General features: G+C 35.2%; 1 protein-coding gene across 2 annotated transcripts in view; it reads right to left on the reverse strand.

Annotated features, from left to right (window-relative positions):
- ERGIC2 (ERGIC and golgi 2) overlaps positions 1–16050 on the reverse strand; it is a 40225-nt gene extending 24175 nt beyond the window's left edge. Inside the window, exons 1-6 of one of the 2 annotated variants that reach the window (XM_037990225.2) lie at positions 15946–16011; positions 13084–13192; positions 6595–6737; positions 5181–5289; positions 3316–3362; positions 1961–2031 (exon numbers count right to left, since the gene is read on the reverse strand). In XM_037990225.2, the coding sequence (XP_037846153.1) occupies positions 1961–2031; positions 3316–3362; positions 5181–5289; positions 6595–6700 (333 nt within the window). In that variant the 5' untranslated portion in view covers positions 6701–6737; positions 13084–13192; positions 15946–16011. Of the gene's footprint in view, positions 1–1960; positions 2032–3315; positions 3363–5180; positions 5290–6594; positions 6738–13083; positions 13193–15945 lie in introns of both variants that reach the window. The other variant, XM_007968056.3, reaches the window with a different exon arrangement.
- Positions 16051–17322: the final 1272 nt, after the last annotated feature.

The raw sequence follows: 17322 nt of genomic DNA on the forward strand, positions 1-17322 counted from the left end.
GGCTATTATTAACAAGTCAAAAAAAGAAACCAAAAAACAGATGTTAGAGAGGTTGTGGAGAAAAAGGAACACTTATATGCTGCTGGTAAAAATGTAAATTAGTTCAGCCAATGTGGAAAGCAGTTTGGAGAGTTCTCAAACAACTTAGAGTATTATTCAACCCAGCAATCCCATTACTGGGTATATACTCAAAGGAAAATAAATCTATATGAAAAAGACACATGTACTCCTATCTTTATTGCAGCACCATTCACAATAACGAATACAAGGAATCAACCTAGGTACCCATCAATGGTAAATGGGATAAAGAAAATGTGGTATACATGCACCAAGGAATACTATGCAGCCATAAAAAAAGAACAAACTTTTATCCTTTGCAGCAACATGAATGCAGCTGGAGGCAATAAACCTAAGCAAATTAATGGCAGGACAGAAAACCATACACCATATGTTCTCATTTATAAGTGGGAGCTAAATGTTGGCTACTCATAGACATAAAAATGGCAATAACAGAAGGTGGGGACTATTAGAGAGGAGAGGGAGGGAGAAAGGAAAGGGCTGAAAAACTATTGGTTATTATGCCCAGTACCTGGGTGATGGGATCAGTCATACCTGAAAACCTCAGCATTATACAATATACCGAGGTAACAAACCTGCATATGTACCCCATGAATCTAAAATAAAAATTGGAAAAACAGTACCTCTTCAAAATGATAAACAAAATAAGGTAAGAATGGCAGAAAATTAAAAAAAAAAAAAAGTTAAAATTAAATAAGTATTCTTAAGATAGTATAAATGCAATACAAATATTAAAATATCTAATAATCACTTAGATCAAAATGAGCAGATAATAGTGCAGTATGCTGTCATATATGAATCTGTAAGGTTACTAAGCTCATAAAAAATTACTTCAAAATCAATTTTTTTGAGTGGCAAAACAGGTCAGAAAGTAGAGTCAGAGTGGCAATAACAAAGTTACTGCTTCTGTAGAAATTTCTATTTAAAATGTATATGTCAAAAGGCATGTATCAAGTTTGTAGCTGTAAACTAAAATTAATTCAATAATCAAAACTGGCCAAGGACTTCATTTTCTTTCCTTTAACCCCATACATTCAGTACTTCTACTCCCTGTCCTTCACCTTCACTCTTCATTTTGCAAATTTGCTAAAAGAAGGGTTCACAATTTTCAATGATTTAAAAAAAAAGGAACTCAAGAACGCATGTGTAAATACAAGTACCACCACGCCAACAGAGCAGTCCGCAACTAAAAGTTGCTGAGGTCCTCATGCTTATTCTCAAAAGCTTCTTTAGGGCTAGTTCTGATCATGACTCGTTATCACCATATCTGCCACTGAAATGTGAAGATATTTTCTGATAAATCAATGATGTTATATTCAACTTGTGCTTTGAAGATAATAAGAAAATGTCAGCAATTCACACGCTGTGGGAAATACAGGCATAAAGGAGGAAGGGAGTAGTAATGCCCACAACATTTCTCCTCTTAGAAAGATACTGTTTTATTCTTGACTGTAAGAGAAATACAGTTCAAATATTTTAAATACTTAAATTTAGTAATAGTAGAATACAAATTGGACATAAAAGTGCCCAAATCACTAGAGAAAAAGAAAAAAGCTCATCACTATATATACTAGAAGAAAAGTGAAAAGGAAACTACTGGAAAGTAGTAACAAAAATATAAAAAAAGGTTATAAAACAGACTTTAGACACATCCAAACTACATCCAAAATGTTAATAATGGTCACCTCAAGATTCTGGTATATAACCTAACTTTTCTGTTTTTTCCCCTAAATTTATTATAAAGAATATGGATTACTTTTTAAACAAAAGAATTATACTAAAAACTATTTCAGACAAAACTAAAAAGCAACTATCAAAACTGTCTTCGAGGGTACAATTCCTCAACCCATGTATTTCAAAAAACCATGTGAATCAAACTTACTGGTTCATAAACTAGACCATCTGCAGATGCAACCATTGTTTCTGCTAAATCCAATACATCCGCTCCAACATCTGCATACAGAAAAGAATTAGAAGTTTTACATTCCATGCTTGGCGGCAAACCATCCCCAATATAAACAAATTACGACAACTAACAGAAAACTCACCAAGCCAAAAACAAAAACAAAAAAAAACAAAAAAAACTCACCAAGTATGTAGAATCACTTCCTATATATTTGTCCAAAAGCTAAAAGTAGCCTTATATAGCTTTGGTGATTATTCCAAAATGTAATAATTTTTTTTCTACTTCTTACCCAGTAAAAAAAAAAAAGATAATTCAAGATCTCATTTAAAAAGGATAAGCGTTACTGAATTGAAGATCTTTGCAAATACTGGCAAGAACCTAATCACAAGTACTAAGTGGCTGCTGAACAAAATATTAATTCCTAGAAATATTTTTAGAGATTAAAAGAAATCTTAAAGCAAAACTACAAATCAACAAATAGGAAATTTTATTTGGAAAAGGCTAAAATTTAACAATATTCAAACATCCAAAATAAGGCAGAATATCATATATTCAGAATTACCACTAACTACAAGTTTAAATATAAAGTATTTTTTTATCTCTTAAAACCACTAACATAAGGAAAAATATATTGAAAAGAAAAGATTCAAGGTCATTCTGAGATGAAATCTCACAGAAAATAACCTCCAATTAATTGGGTAAAATTATTTCATACTTCTAAAAATGTAAAAATGTTCTGAGTTCTTGGTCTGTAATATTTAAGCAGTAACTCATAAAATATTTTTCATGCAAAAGCATCCTTATTTTTGAAAAGAGTATTGATTCAAACATTCACTATGTGGCATATTAGCATTGTTCCACTTCTACTAGTAAAACCAAGTGAGTCCAGTGAAGAAAAAAAAAAGGGTAACCTATCACCATTAACTTAAAAAAACTGGATCTGTATTTTTAAACACAAGAGTAAACATGAAGGGTCGTAAACTGAAACAGTGACACGAGGATATGCTTGTGAAACATGGGTATAAAAGCTAGTACTCCAAACAAAAAGACAAAAAGGATGTACATAAACTAGAAAGCTGATTCACAAACATTTCCTCCAACTTTCTTTTAATTATACTAATGTGAACGTTTTATCTCTTCTCTTTATGGAAAAGAAACTTGAAGAATATAAGCTGAGAAGTAAGACAATTTACATTATTAAATAATATCACAGTAAAACTTTAAAATATTATAAAGGAAAAAAAAAGTACAACCAGTGGTTTTTATTTTTGATTGGCAATTGTTTGAACCATAACCTACATGTGGATTCAGCAAGTTGAAGGTGTACTTACACTGACACTTCATGGCAACAGTAATATCTATATTGATTCTCAATTTGCTGAAAGACAAAATATTAAACATTAGTACCTACCAATTAATCAGCAAACCATAAGAAATATAAATCAACTGACCTATTAAAAACTTGGATTTCAAGTAGAATTATGTCGATTAGAACTTGAATTGCATTTCTCATGGCCAAAACAAAGGCTCTTTAAAGTACAAGTTCTATTTGCCCTTGTTCCAAAAGCCTTTCTGACTTCACAGGTTTTGAACACAGTATCCTTTAATAATGGCAACTCTATAATCAATAACTCTAAGCAAGTCAGAAAAAAGTCTTAACCTCTTAACCTCTATTTACATAAACTTTCGATAGAATGTTCCTTTAAGAATGTAAAACTCTCAAAATCAAGAATTAGGAATTGTCTTTCTTCTCTGTTTATCAAATACCATATATTAAGCATGATGCTAGATGTCCTACAAATATTATCTTCTTTATTCCATATCATGGAGCTATAAATGGATGGCTTCACAGATTTTCAAGAAAACCACTAGTGTTCAGGGTAGTATAAATACCTGGATTAAGATCACATCACCATTAAAGTGCTATACTGGAAACTAGGTCTATGTAACTCAGGATAAATGCAACCAAACTACCAAAAGTAAATCACCTGATGCTTAAAATTTTTCATGGCCTTTCATTTTCAAATGATTTGATCAAATCAATTTTCGAATACCAGAATGAAGCACAGTGAATAATATAGACTGGCTACGATCAAATTCAGTGCCATGCTATCAAAACTTTTTTCTGTGTAATAATTTTCATCTGATTTTAAAAAAGGAATTACAGATTTTTAGACCTTCATAAAGTCTTAAAGTCATCTAGAGTTCAAACTGTGCTCCAAATAACCCAGGAGTTTAGGCTCAGGAGATTAGGAACCAGGAGTAGGCCAAGTAGACAAGCTTCTGCATATCCTCACCATGCTTATGTGGCGAACTATGTAATACATAAGACTTCATTTGGAATAAAATGAAGTATTGCATTGGTGCTGAAAACAATAACAAACTCTTTGAAAACCAATGCTATCCTGAATACATTAGAGATGAAGAAACTGAAGTCCAAAAGAAGTCAGTGGTGTGACCTGCCCAAGGTTACACAGCAATTTACAAATGTTGACTAATTTAATTCTCATAAACCTCTTGAGGAAGATACTATAATTGCTGTCTGTACTTTACAAAAAAGGAAACTGAAGCATACACAGGTACAGATTTAGTAAGTTCCCTAAAAGTATGTAAATGGCAAACCTGCATTGTAATTGAAAACTAAATGTGTCTTCCTATTCGGTACAATCTTAATATTAGAAACCTATTATCTTCATTCTATTGAAGAAATCCAAATAATACAAATGAATAGATGTAAAGTGTATGATTAAGGTACTATATTTTCAAAAGTTCAAAAGTAATCTTATTTGCATAAACATTTGGCTTTGGTATAATTTATAGATATCAAGTCATAAGGGTATACAATGTATCCTTAGGTAATTTATTTTCCAGCTCACACAGATCGGTTAGGTATTTCAACCAGTTTAAAATATTAAACAATTTCCACAATATACATATCTAAGGAAAAATATTCCCCTAACTTTCTGAAACAAAGCATGCTAAATCAAAGAACCTCAGTTTTAGAATTCAACCACTATTCAAATGATTCTAAAAGGTTTCACTTAATGCATGCAATTAATGAGAATTTTTCAGGATGATTTCTTCAGAACTAAAACAAACCAAATCTAGAAGGTTATACTTTTTCTTTTTTAAAAGGTATGCTCTTTTTAAAACAATTTGAATCTAAAGGTATTTCAAGAAGAAAAAAAATGATTACCTAGAAAAATCCTTGTCTACTTCGTATTCATACTTCATCCATGTATCTTGATATACTGAGAATTCCATTATGGTTAATAAAGCCATAGTTGTAAATGCTATTAGAGAAACTGAGAAATCCAACAACAAAAGAAAAACAGAATTAAAACAATAAAAAAAAAGCAAAGAACAGGAAACTAATTTAAGTGAGATTAAATTTTCAAAAGAAAAAGCCTAATAATGTAATTTCTATTTGAATGAATACTATAGAAGGTTTTTATTCAAAATGTTTATTATACATTTTACCTAATACAGCTCAAAAGTTAAGGTTTAATATACACAAAAATGAACATAATCATTTGCACTACTAAGAAAGCATTTTATTTCTCCAATTTTAAGGGCATCTCTCACTAAGTAGATTTGACAAAATTCGTATTTTCTTATATACAGCAGTGTCACTGACAGGATAAATGATGAAAGTAAGCATGCCTTATAGTACAAATTTGGAAACAGTTGCTTCGTTATTAAAAATGCATCCATGTCTATAAATATAAATTGTATATCAATGTATGTAAATTGGGCTATAAGCCCAATTTAAAACAAAAAGCTAGCCTAATTTCTCAGATCCTGAGAAACCACAACAATCTGTGTGCCAGAAACTCAAATAACATCTCTAAGTAGCTAACAAAACTCTCTTTTACTTTGCAATCTCCTAAATATATCACCTCATTTACAGAACTGAGTAAAAGATCTGACAAAAAGAAAATATATTATATAGTACGGCAAAATACTTAAAATAGATTTTGCAAGAACTTGCACTATTTTCATTAACAAAACTTAATAACAAGTGAATCAGAAATAGTAAGCAACTTATTACCCATTTTACAAAACAAAATGTCAACCTAATTTGAAATACATTATTTTACTAGCTCTTCATGGGAAAAGAAATTATACTGAATATTGTTATAGTTACACATTTCTCTTATATATTTCATTATTTATTTTACTTAATGGATACTTTTATCTGTACCAAGCACTGGGTCTAAGTATTTTATGAAAATATTAACAGTACGGTAACCCCTAGGAGGTAAATACTAGTATCATTCCTATTTCATAGAAGAAACTAGGATAGATAGAATTGAATAACTTCCTCAAGGTCACATATTTAGGAAAGGGCAGCAAAGTAGTAACACTGGTTTAATGTATTAATGTTTTAATAAACACTGCCAAAGGCACAGATGGCACTGAGTTGGAAGCTATAAAGAATATTAATAAGAATAAATGAGAGCCAATAGAGTGGCATGAAGACAGACAAGTTACGAAGTTACTACAGAATTCACTGATAAATTCTACGTCATGGCTACATTTCTATATGTTGTTGACTGGATCACTCAGTTGTACTTACTACAGGACTTTTAATGTGAACTGATACTCACCTGTACCTCCACTGGCTGAAGTCTCTACATAGCTCTCAGGAACCTTCGGAAAGGCATCCAACTCTTTTACCAAATTTAAAGTTTTTTTCCGATTCAGTCGCCTCATCTTCAGGAAAACCTTCCTCTTCCTTCATATAGTCATGCTAAGGAATAAATAAATTAATGAATAAATGAATCCTTTAAAGAGAAAAAATTTCTCTTTTTTAATATCTTTAAATTTAGGATAACTGACAAATGTCCTTACAACAACTTAGCATTCTCACCCCCCCTTAAAAAAACATAGTATTTATCCACACTACTCCTCTCCCCATTCATGCCCTGACAAAAACTACTAATGGAAGGCAATTTAAATACAAAAACATATTAAATAGCAGGAAAAAAGTGAAAAGTAATTAAATCACATTAATAATGTCTAAATACACAAACTAAGATAACGTTTTCTATTAAACCGAAAACTATATAAAAATAATACACTTCCAATAATGAATGACAGTGAAGTAAAATGGCCTGCTCATACATTACTAACAAGAATATAGGCCGGGCATGGTCGCTCACGCCTGTAATCACAGCACTTTGGGAGGCTGAGGCAGGTGGATTACCTGAGGTCAGGAGTTTGAGAGACCAGTATGACCAACATGGCAAAACCCCGTCTCTACTAAAAATACAAAAAATTAGCCAGGTGTGGTGGCACGTGCCTGTAGTCCCAGCTACCCGGGAGGTTGAGGCAGGAGAATCACTTGAAGGCGGAGGTTGCAGTAAGCCAAGATTGTGCCACTGCACTCCAGTCTGGGTTACAGAGTGAGACTCCATCTCAAATAATAAGAAGAAGAAGAAAGAAGAAGGAAGGAGGAAGGAGGAAGGAGGAAGGAAGAAGAAGAAAGAAGAAGAACAAAGAAGAAGAAAATATTTACCACTCTTCTTCTAAGTAAATGCCCGCTGAGGAATGTATCCTATGACAATAACCTGGGGTTTTAACCAAAAATTGATTATGAGGATATTTCTCACAGTGTTATTTTTAAATACTAAAGACAGAAACAAACCCATGGTATCCAATGTACAAATTAAGGTGAAGAAATGCATCTTCATGTAACCATTGAAAATCTTTTTGAGATAGGATCTTGCTCTGTCACCCAGGCTGGAGTGCAGTGGCGTGATCTCAGCTCACCACAACCTCAGCCTCCCTGGCTCAAGCAATCCTCCTTGCCTCAGCCTTCCAAATAGCTGGGACTATAGGCATGCACCTCCACCCCCAGCAAATTTTTATATTTTTTGTAGAGACAGAGTTTCCCCATGTTGCCCAGGCTGGTCTCAAACTCGTGGGCTGAAGCCTTCCACCCACCTCGGCCTCCCAAAAAAAGTGCTGGGATTACAGGCGTGAGCCACCACACCTGGCCTGAAATCTTTTATTTAAAAAAAAAAAAAAAATTAATGATATAAGAAAATAGTCATGATACAACACAAAAAGACTACAAGGTCACATAGGTTCCAATTTTATGGGAGACAGGAAACAATATATAAGAAACAAAACTGAACATCTATACACAAAAATGTTAAAAGTAGATCATGAATTTTAATTGCTTACCTATAACTTCAGATTTACCATGTTATCTATTTTTATAATCAAAACATTATTTAAAAATTGGCTGCTTGCTATTCCCTTTTTATCAGTATGTCATCTACATCTAAAATTGTTATAAAGCCAATCAAATAACTGAAATCTTAGATCTTTACATAATTTTTATAACTGATTTATAAATAATACTACAGGTAATATTATAAAGAATTCCCAGTAATCAAGGCTTTATTAATAAAATCAACACATAATACAATAAATTGTACAGTTGCAGAAGTCACTGTAAGAGAAATAATGTCTCTGGAAGAGAGCAGACAGACTCTGGATCTGAAATCTAATGGGTAGGATTAATATAAAAAGAATAGGCAAAAGAAAGAACATTCATAAAGAAAAAGAAGGGCCAGAGAATGAAAAACCGGCAGTAAACATGAATACTGTCTAAAAGAAGGAAGTTCTGACCAGGAGCTCTACTTATCAGTCCAGCAGGGAGCTACTACTCTAAAGTGGAGCTGAAAGCATTAATATGTTGATTTCCTCTGCCATTAAAGCCACCCAACTAAACTTCCCTTGCTGGTTCCACACTCACAAAGCAGCCTTAGAATTACGATTTTTTCTCATGCACTTAGTATTCTAAAGAAAAAAACAGATGATGTAGACAAAACAGATGACAGTTTCTGACCCCCAAGTCAGTTATAAAACTGGTATTCCCACTGATAAATTAAGCTTCTGAATGTTTGCTATGTATATACCATGCTCATTAAGCTTGTTTGGCTGATGATCAAATTTATTTTCTGTACCTTTTTAGTAGTAATTGCACAAAAACTGACCCTTCTTCAATCTTTCAATTTCTACTTTTTCTGATTTGAGTAAAATATTAAATATCTGTATGTCTCTTCTCTTTAAAACAGAACTCTCCCTTAAAGACAAGTCCAACTCCAACAATACATCTCTGGCAGCACACCTACAGCCAACTTAAAAGAATGAGTTGTCCCCATTCATCTACTGTGACTACTTCCTCACCCAACTCTCACCTCTTAACTAAATTTGCTCTGAGCAAGGTAATTAGCTTCCTTAGTACTAACTGACAGACACTCCTCAGTCCTTATCTAACTACACCTCTGAGAAAATACACTGCTTATCACTTCTTTTACTTCTTGAAATATTCTCTTAAGTGATATCACATTCCTGATTTTCATTCTACCTGGAAGTCCCTCTTTGGCTTACTTTGCAGATTCATCTTCCTCTCAAGATTCTGCACTAGGTCCCCCTCTTAACCTCCACACCTTTCCCAAATGATGGCCCGTTCCTTCCATTTCAATCTGCATGTTGATTTCTCCCAAATCTTGACTCTCAGCCCAAATCTCTCTGCAGATATGTATAACCCCCTGCCTTCTGTTACCTTTTCATTTGGACATTCCAAACACAATTCAGACTCAACAAGTCCAAAAATGAATACTTTACCCTGTCAAAATTATTCCTCCTGTATCTCCTATCTTAGTGATAACACCATAAGCTCAACTACACAAGCCAGAAACATGGGTTACAGCCTTAGACTTAAGCTATTTCTAAATTTCTCTTAAATCTGCCTGTCTTCTCTTCTTCAGGCCCACTAAGAAATTCCTTATGTCCAAGTACATTCCCAGTCCCAACTGCCACAATCTATCACTACATTGCTTCAACAACCTCTAATGTTCAACCTTCCAATTCTCTCTATATACTATAATAATAATCTTCTTAACACATAAATCTGATCATATAATATTTCTCTTCAAATCTTTGTGAAACTTCCCTTCCCACTACACTTAAGAGCTTGGATTCTATCCTAACATGTTTTACAAAGCCCTTCAAACACCAGGTCCTGCTAACCTCTCTTCAAATCCAATCCCTCACAGTCTACGTTCCAACCATACTAAATCACTTTCAATTCCTTAAATATGCTATTCTCTCTGCCAGAAATATTTTTTCTTCTCCCTACCCCATCTCTACATTTGACTAACTCCTACTTACTCTTCAAGGCCCAGTCTACTCATTTCTACCTTGAGCGAGCAGGGGGACAAAAAACCTTTGCATGGTCTTCAAAGTCTATCTGCTCCTAGAACGTTGTACCTTTATCACACTATTTCTAATTGCTTCTTTTTCTGTTCCCCCCACTGGGCTGTTAGAGCAGGAACCATGTCTAACTTGATCTTTGTATTTCTAATGCCTAGCAAACAGGTATTCAACATTTATGAGAAAAGGAAGGAAGGAAAATTTCCCAGAAACACCACAGAAGCACATCTTTCAAATCACAGCAGTATGTCATACTTAGGTAAGCAAATATATAAAAATAAAAATAAGATCCACAAGAAGGATTTTTCTGTTGTCCTCTGTCCCAGGACCTAGAACAGTGGCCATCACATAGTCAGTATAACACTGTTAAATGAATAAAACAGTGAATTATATTTCTAAAAGTTTCTATAATGCTGTATTTGTATAATGAGCTTTCTAAATGCTCTTTTAATTTATATATAAGGATGAAGATATACAAGCAGCTAGTTTTACTAATCTCCTAATAATACATACAACCTATTCAACACTCCTCCCTTGAAAGTCCAGCTGGAATATATTATGTGGCTCCCTACACATCTCTAGCTTCGTTCATCCCTATTTTCCAGTGGATATCACTCTAGCATGGAGCACCCTAACCCTCAGCTACTCCACCAGTCCCATTCCTGAAAGCTCAGCACTAACCCACCCCCAAGAAATTCATTCCATTTTGAATACTTGCCAGCCTACTGTAAAAGTCACTGTCCGGCATAAACAAGGTATCCAATAACTTCTAGCTTTCCTAAAAGAAATTGCTCTATCTGCTCTCTTTATAAAACCTGACTTTCTGTTGGTGGCAGTTCCATTCCAATCCTTACTCATTTCTGAGACTCACAGGTTACAGAAGTGTCATGTTTTACCATATTTCTCAACCGTGAAGCAGATACTATTTTTAATCCCACTTTCTGATGAGGAAATGAGGCACAGAACTGTCAAATAATTTTCCCAGGTTACATAGCAGGTGGTAGAACTTGAAACTATGCTCTAAACCACAGTGCACACTGACTAACTTCTGTACTTGTCGCTACACTCCATTAACGTCTGAATATATTCGTAATTTCCTTAATGACTTCAGCACCCAGATCATTCAATATGATTCTCCCCCATTCCATTATCATCCTTTGGAATTCATGCTCCGATGGCATTCATCCTATAGCATTCATTCACAATAAAACCTTTTCACCACAAGCGCTTCTACTCTTGTGATCTCCATCTTAATTCTATGGAAAGCCACCCATGAGCAAGGTCAACCCTTAAAACTGTTCCACCTCTAAACCCCAAAACACACTGACTTCCTTCAGTAGGAACTATCCTTTAAACTCTTTCCTAAGATAAATCTGCCCTTCATTTTCACTGGTGTTCTCAAATCCTTTACATCCTACAGATACCCAATTTCATTGCTCCCATTCCCACTCTATTTGCCTCTCTACTCAGTGTGGTAAGCCAGTTTCAAAAATGTGTTTCGAAATACCTCAGATCATCAACGCTTGCCAGAAATCATTGCTGTTCGGTGACAAAATTTTCTAGTCACAGACAATGTAGAAAAGAACTTTTAAAGCTAAATTTATTCAATTTTAAAATGTGTCCTTTATTGTGAGATTATTTTCTTCCTTTTTGTGTCAAAACAGCCTTTCCTTTATGAAATGATAAAACAGATATAACAGAGGTTGTTTAGTTTTTGGCTGTGTTTATTCAGCAAAATTAAAAAATGTAATTCTAGATCAGATTCCTTTGACCACTGGTTGGTGCCACTATTCACACCTTGACAATCTCCAGTACTATGTCTGTTTTCTCTGATGTCTCTCCTTAAACTGCCTTGAATATTAAAAAACAAAACAAACATAAATTCCAGAAAGTCACTGAAAACAGCTGGAGCTAAGACAAGACAGTCGTCCCTCAGTATCCATGGGGTATTGGTTCCAGGACCTCCCTTGGATATCAAAATTCTCAGATGCTCATGTCCCTGACATAAAATGGTGTAGTTTTTGCATATAACCTATGCACATCCTGTTGTACACTTTAAATCATCTTTAGACTACTTATAAAACATAATATAATGTAAATGCTATGTAAATAGTTGTACTGTTTAGGAAATAATGAAAAGAAAGGAGTCTGTAAGTATTCAGTATAGACACAATACTTGTTCAGTAGGCATGCAATTTTTCCTTTTTGAATATTTTCAATCTGCAATTGGTTGAGTCCACAGATGCAGAATCCACAGATATGGAGGGGTGACTGTATTTTGAAAAACTTCATAAGACATAAGAGACTACCTTTCATGTTGGAACACAGACATTATCAACACTCAGTGTGAGTAAAGTCACACAGTCTATACTTCATCATTGTATCCATCTGAATATAATGAGACTATCAGATGCTTTACCAAAATTAAAATACAGAATTCATGAACTTTTTAGAGTCTCCCAATTAAGTTTAATTACTTCTCCAAAGAAAAATGAAGACAAAAGTTATTTCCTGCTACCCAAGTTTTGAGTTAACAGAAATTTTTAATATATATTTGGCAATATGAGAAAAATTTAATTGGTTAATACACATGGCCAAGGTGCGGTCTGAACTGTGTTAACTCACATCTTCATATGCTGAACAAGGTATGTTGAAGTCTCAACCTCTGGTATCTATGAATGGGCCTTATTTGGAAATATTTGGGTCTTTCAGATATAACTAATTAAGATGAGATCATACTGCATCAGGGTGTTCCAAAATCTGATGGCTGGTGTCCTTTTAAGAAGGTCATGTGAAGACACACAGAAACACAAGGGAAAATGCCATGTGAAGACAAAGGCAGAGACTACAGTGATGTGTCTACAAACCCAAGCACAGCAAGGACTGCCCAGAAGCCAGGAAGAGTCAAAGAAGGATTCTTTCCTAGAGTCTTCAAGTCTTGCTGACACCTTGATTTCAGACTTCTAGCCTCCAGAACTGTGAGAGAATAAATGTCTTTTGTTTAAGCCTCCCAGTTTATGGTAAGTTATTACAGCAGCCCCAGGAAACTAATACAGGCCATATAATTCAGGCCATCGCTGAATTTCAGAAATAAAAGGTAAAACTAAAACCTATCTGTAATTTTAAATTACTTGATCATATTGCATTAGAATACTTTACAATAAAAAACATTTTATAAGATAGCTTAGCTTTGCTTTACAAATACTAGATAGCAACCCCCCACCCCCCTCAATTGTACTTACTTTTACCTTAAAATTTGGACCTTTTACAACAGAGTTAAACATTATATTTGTTTACCGCAACATAATTCAAATAAATCTAATGACATTCTAAGTGACAAAAAGGTTTACTTGGAAGCCAAGGAAGACAATATAAACGTGAGTTTATAATCAGAAAACCCTGATTACCTAGGCACTTACTAGTTGTGTGACAAGTGTGGAAAGATCCTCAACTTCTCAGAACCCTCTCTCTATAATTTTATTTTAAAAGATGGGGAGCAGGACATAATGGCTACCTCACAGTGTTTAATCAAGATAAAAATGAGGCATGTAATATCTATTTCTAATTCTCTGAAAAAAAGCAAAGATTTGTAGGATATTTGAGATTTACTTGTTAAACTCTTTGAGGAAAGTGGGAGAGTTATCTGAGATTAGTTGATAATCTCCTAAAGTTAGAATGGCATGAACTGATAGACTAAAAGTTAAGAGAGACTATAGAGTGATAATAGAATACTCTCAAAGTGCCTAGAAGCAATGTGAAGCAAGGACAAATACGATCCTCCTAAAAGAACTAGACTATAGTAGCTCTCAATAAAAGTATAGAAAATTAAAGTTAAAAAGTGTTAAGGAAAAGGTCAGGGACACATGAAATATATTTACAACAGAATGAATGTTCTCAAAACCAAAGAGTATGGGGTTAACGAGGCACTCAGAGGGTAGATCTGAGCCACACTACGATGTGACTACACAGAGCAGTAGAAAGGAAGAACTTATGCTTCAGTTATTAAAAGAGGATAATAATTTAAGAAAACAAGCAACTGGATGATGGGCGTTTAAGGACACATTAACCACACCAATCAGAGTGTTTAATTAATCTGCGGTTCAGAAAGATATTACTTTAAACAGTATCTTCTTCAGTCTACATTTTGACTAAGTAACAAGGCAACATTTGTAACTACAGATACTAGAAAATGAAAATAAAAAATAACAAGAGCTAACATGCATAGAGTGCTTACTGTGTGCCAGTTATTGTTCTAAATGCTTCGTATATTTCAACACATTTAATCCTCACAACCTTCCTGTAAGTTAGGTATTATTATTTCATTTGGCCGATGAGGGAACGAAGAGGTTAAATAATTTGACCACTATGACATTAAGAGGCAGAATTATAATAAATATTGGGAAACTGTTAAATAGGATTTTTAGCAGGCATTGACTGCCTAAAAGTAATTTCTAGTAAAGAAAAAAAAAAAATAGCCACTTCTTTCACTTAAATCATCAACCCCCAAAGAAAGGAAATGTGTGGGTTGTTGCTGTTGTTTCCCCAACTGTTGTTGTTCCAGAATAGGCCTGATTTCCTTCGAGAGATCTTTCAAACTTGATATATTTTTATGATTTGTACCAGGAAGCCATTATAACACGCAACTGTACACTAAAGTTCACTATTATTTAAAAAAAAAAAAAAAAAATCCTCTCTCTATCCATCCCTGCACCGCCAACCCCCACCCTCCCAAAAAAACAGAATTTTTTCCCTCATGTTTTCCACTAGAACTGGCATAATTACAACTTAAAGATATCAACAAACAAATTAGGTAAATAACCATAAGTCTTTTTTCAGTGAACCATAAGTCTTTTTTTCGTTCTTTATAATTGCGGTATACTACAGTCCAATGTATCAGGCTAGGCAATTAATTGAAATACTGAATTACAACTTCAAATGAATAAATCCTGTTTTTAACTGTAACTTTCATTGCTTCTGAAAACCAGTCTGGCAACATTTTAACAGCTATTATGTCACTTTGTCTTCAAGTCTCGGGTGCACTAAAATATCAAAGTTATTTAAACGTGTTTTCTCAAACAACGACCTGTCAACTCTATATACTACCGATAACCAAGGCTATTCACCACGAGTTGACACGTTGCCTTCGGAGGGTTTTCTGTGCGGGGGAAAAGTGGTGACAGTCGTACCTGTCTCTCAGCATCTCGCCCTCTCCTGCCCCTTTCTCATTTTCCGAGGCACTGTGCGAAACTCCTTTCAGGAGAGGCCAAGACTCTTAAAAATGAGACAGAGGGCAACGTGCTGCCACGAATGTGGTATTTGTCTGAATCGGGGTAGGGAGTCTGACATCCGGGAGGACTGGGACTCGACCGACTGGGATCCTACCCGCCTGCGGACTGGAGAAGCCACCGGGGAACCGCGCAGTGTGAGAAGCAAAAGGTCAGAACCAGGGGCCATCGAGGAAGCACCTGAACTCCTTCGAGTTGCAAGACAGCACACGAGCACCCGGTCCTGGCAAAGGGAAGCTCCCAGTAGCATCTTTGCCTAGGGTCCTGCCAGTAACGCCCCCGGGGGAGGTGGAGAGGCTTCTCCGTCCGACCCGCTCTCCAGAGATCAATGAAGACAGGAAGCCAAGCCCATGACAGTCTCCCTGTTTCCTCAACTGCATTTATGCCCTAAGCAGCCCTGGAACAACTCAGGGAACAGCATCCAGCGGGGTTTCAGTATTTTACCTTGTGTTACGGTCCCAGCCTACCGCCATGTTTCACAGAAGCCCGGGTCGCCGGGGCTCCCGCGTACCCGGAAATACCGCGAGAACAAAAGCGACTATCATGGCTGAAAACGTCAGAAGAGAGACAATATAGGGTTCTCGCGATATTCCCTTTGCTTACGAAGTGCTTAGGGAATGAAGAGGCGTGGTTGAGATAAAAGGGGCGTGCCTACACGGAAATGAGGTTGCCGCTTGTCTTAGGTGTAATCGCGCTGCCAGTTCGGTTCTGTTTCTATGGCAAGGGAGGGATTACTTTCCGACTGACTCTTTGAGACTGCAGAACGAATCTCAGCTCCTCACACCGTATTTCATTACTAATAAGAGCCTTGGGCGCAGAAATTATCCCTAACAATCCTAATGCATATCACCCCTGCAATTGTTTTGTGCCCTCTTTCAGTTTTTGTGTCCTCATTTTCCCCTGACAAGAACATTTGAACTTCCTTTTCCGCCATAGGTAACGCTTTTTATTATTTGATCTGCGTTTTTATTGTCTTCCAGGTTTTAGTATCTCATAAGAAAGTACATCTGTCTTCCTCATCTCCCTTCACCAACACCAACTATGCCTTCAAATATTTAAGAAAGAAAATTAATACCTCATCTTTTCGTATCGCTTCATAGAACAGGAGTTAATAGAGGGGACTTTGGAAAGAATAGTTAAATGTGAATTCCTGGAGAGTAAACCCATTCTAGGTTCCTTTTCAGCCATCTGTTACCAGATTTTGTAATCAAACATTGGGATTTAAATGTTCTGATTCATTGACCTAGAAGGTCTAACAAAGGCATAATTATGATAAATGCTTACAATTACTGTTTAAAGGCTTTAACTGCTTTTAAAAAAAAATCTGCGTATCCTCACAACACTCTTAAAAGGTAATACCAATATTTACCTGTTTTATAAATACGGAATTTGAGTCAAGGGGTAGTGAAGTGATGTACCCCAATTCAGACCGCTGGGAGACTCAGGGAAATCTTGATCACAATACTAAACTGTGCTTCAAAGGAAAGAAATCACATTGTTTTATGTAGTGAATTAACCTTTACTGAAATATTAAATTTCACTAAATTGAATATCCCCCAAAATAAGGGCTGATGAAGTTTCCAATGAATCAATTTTATTTTCAGACTTTCAGAGCTAGTCTAATTAAATCAACTTAAAGTTCTCACTTTCTTGACATGCTTAAGAAGTATAGTGTAGTGGGTAAAATCATAGACGCTGGAGACAGGACTTTCTGGGTTAAAATTCCAGATCAGCAACTTACTAGCATGTAACCTTGGCCACATTATTTCATCTCTTTGTGCCTCCATTTGCTCGTCTGTAAAATGGGCATGATAATATCTC

The sequence above is a fragment of the Chlorocebus sabaeus genome, chromosome 11, assembly GCF_047675955.1.
Source record: "Chlorocebus sabaeus isolate Y175 chromosome 11, mChlSab1.0.hap1, whole genome shotgun sequence".
NCBI classification, from domain to species: domain Eukaryota; kingdom Metazoa; phylum Chordata; class Mammalia; order Primates; family Cercopithecidae; genus Chlorocebus; species Chlorocebus sabaeus.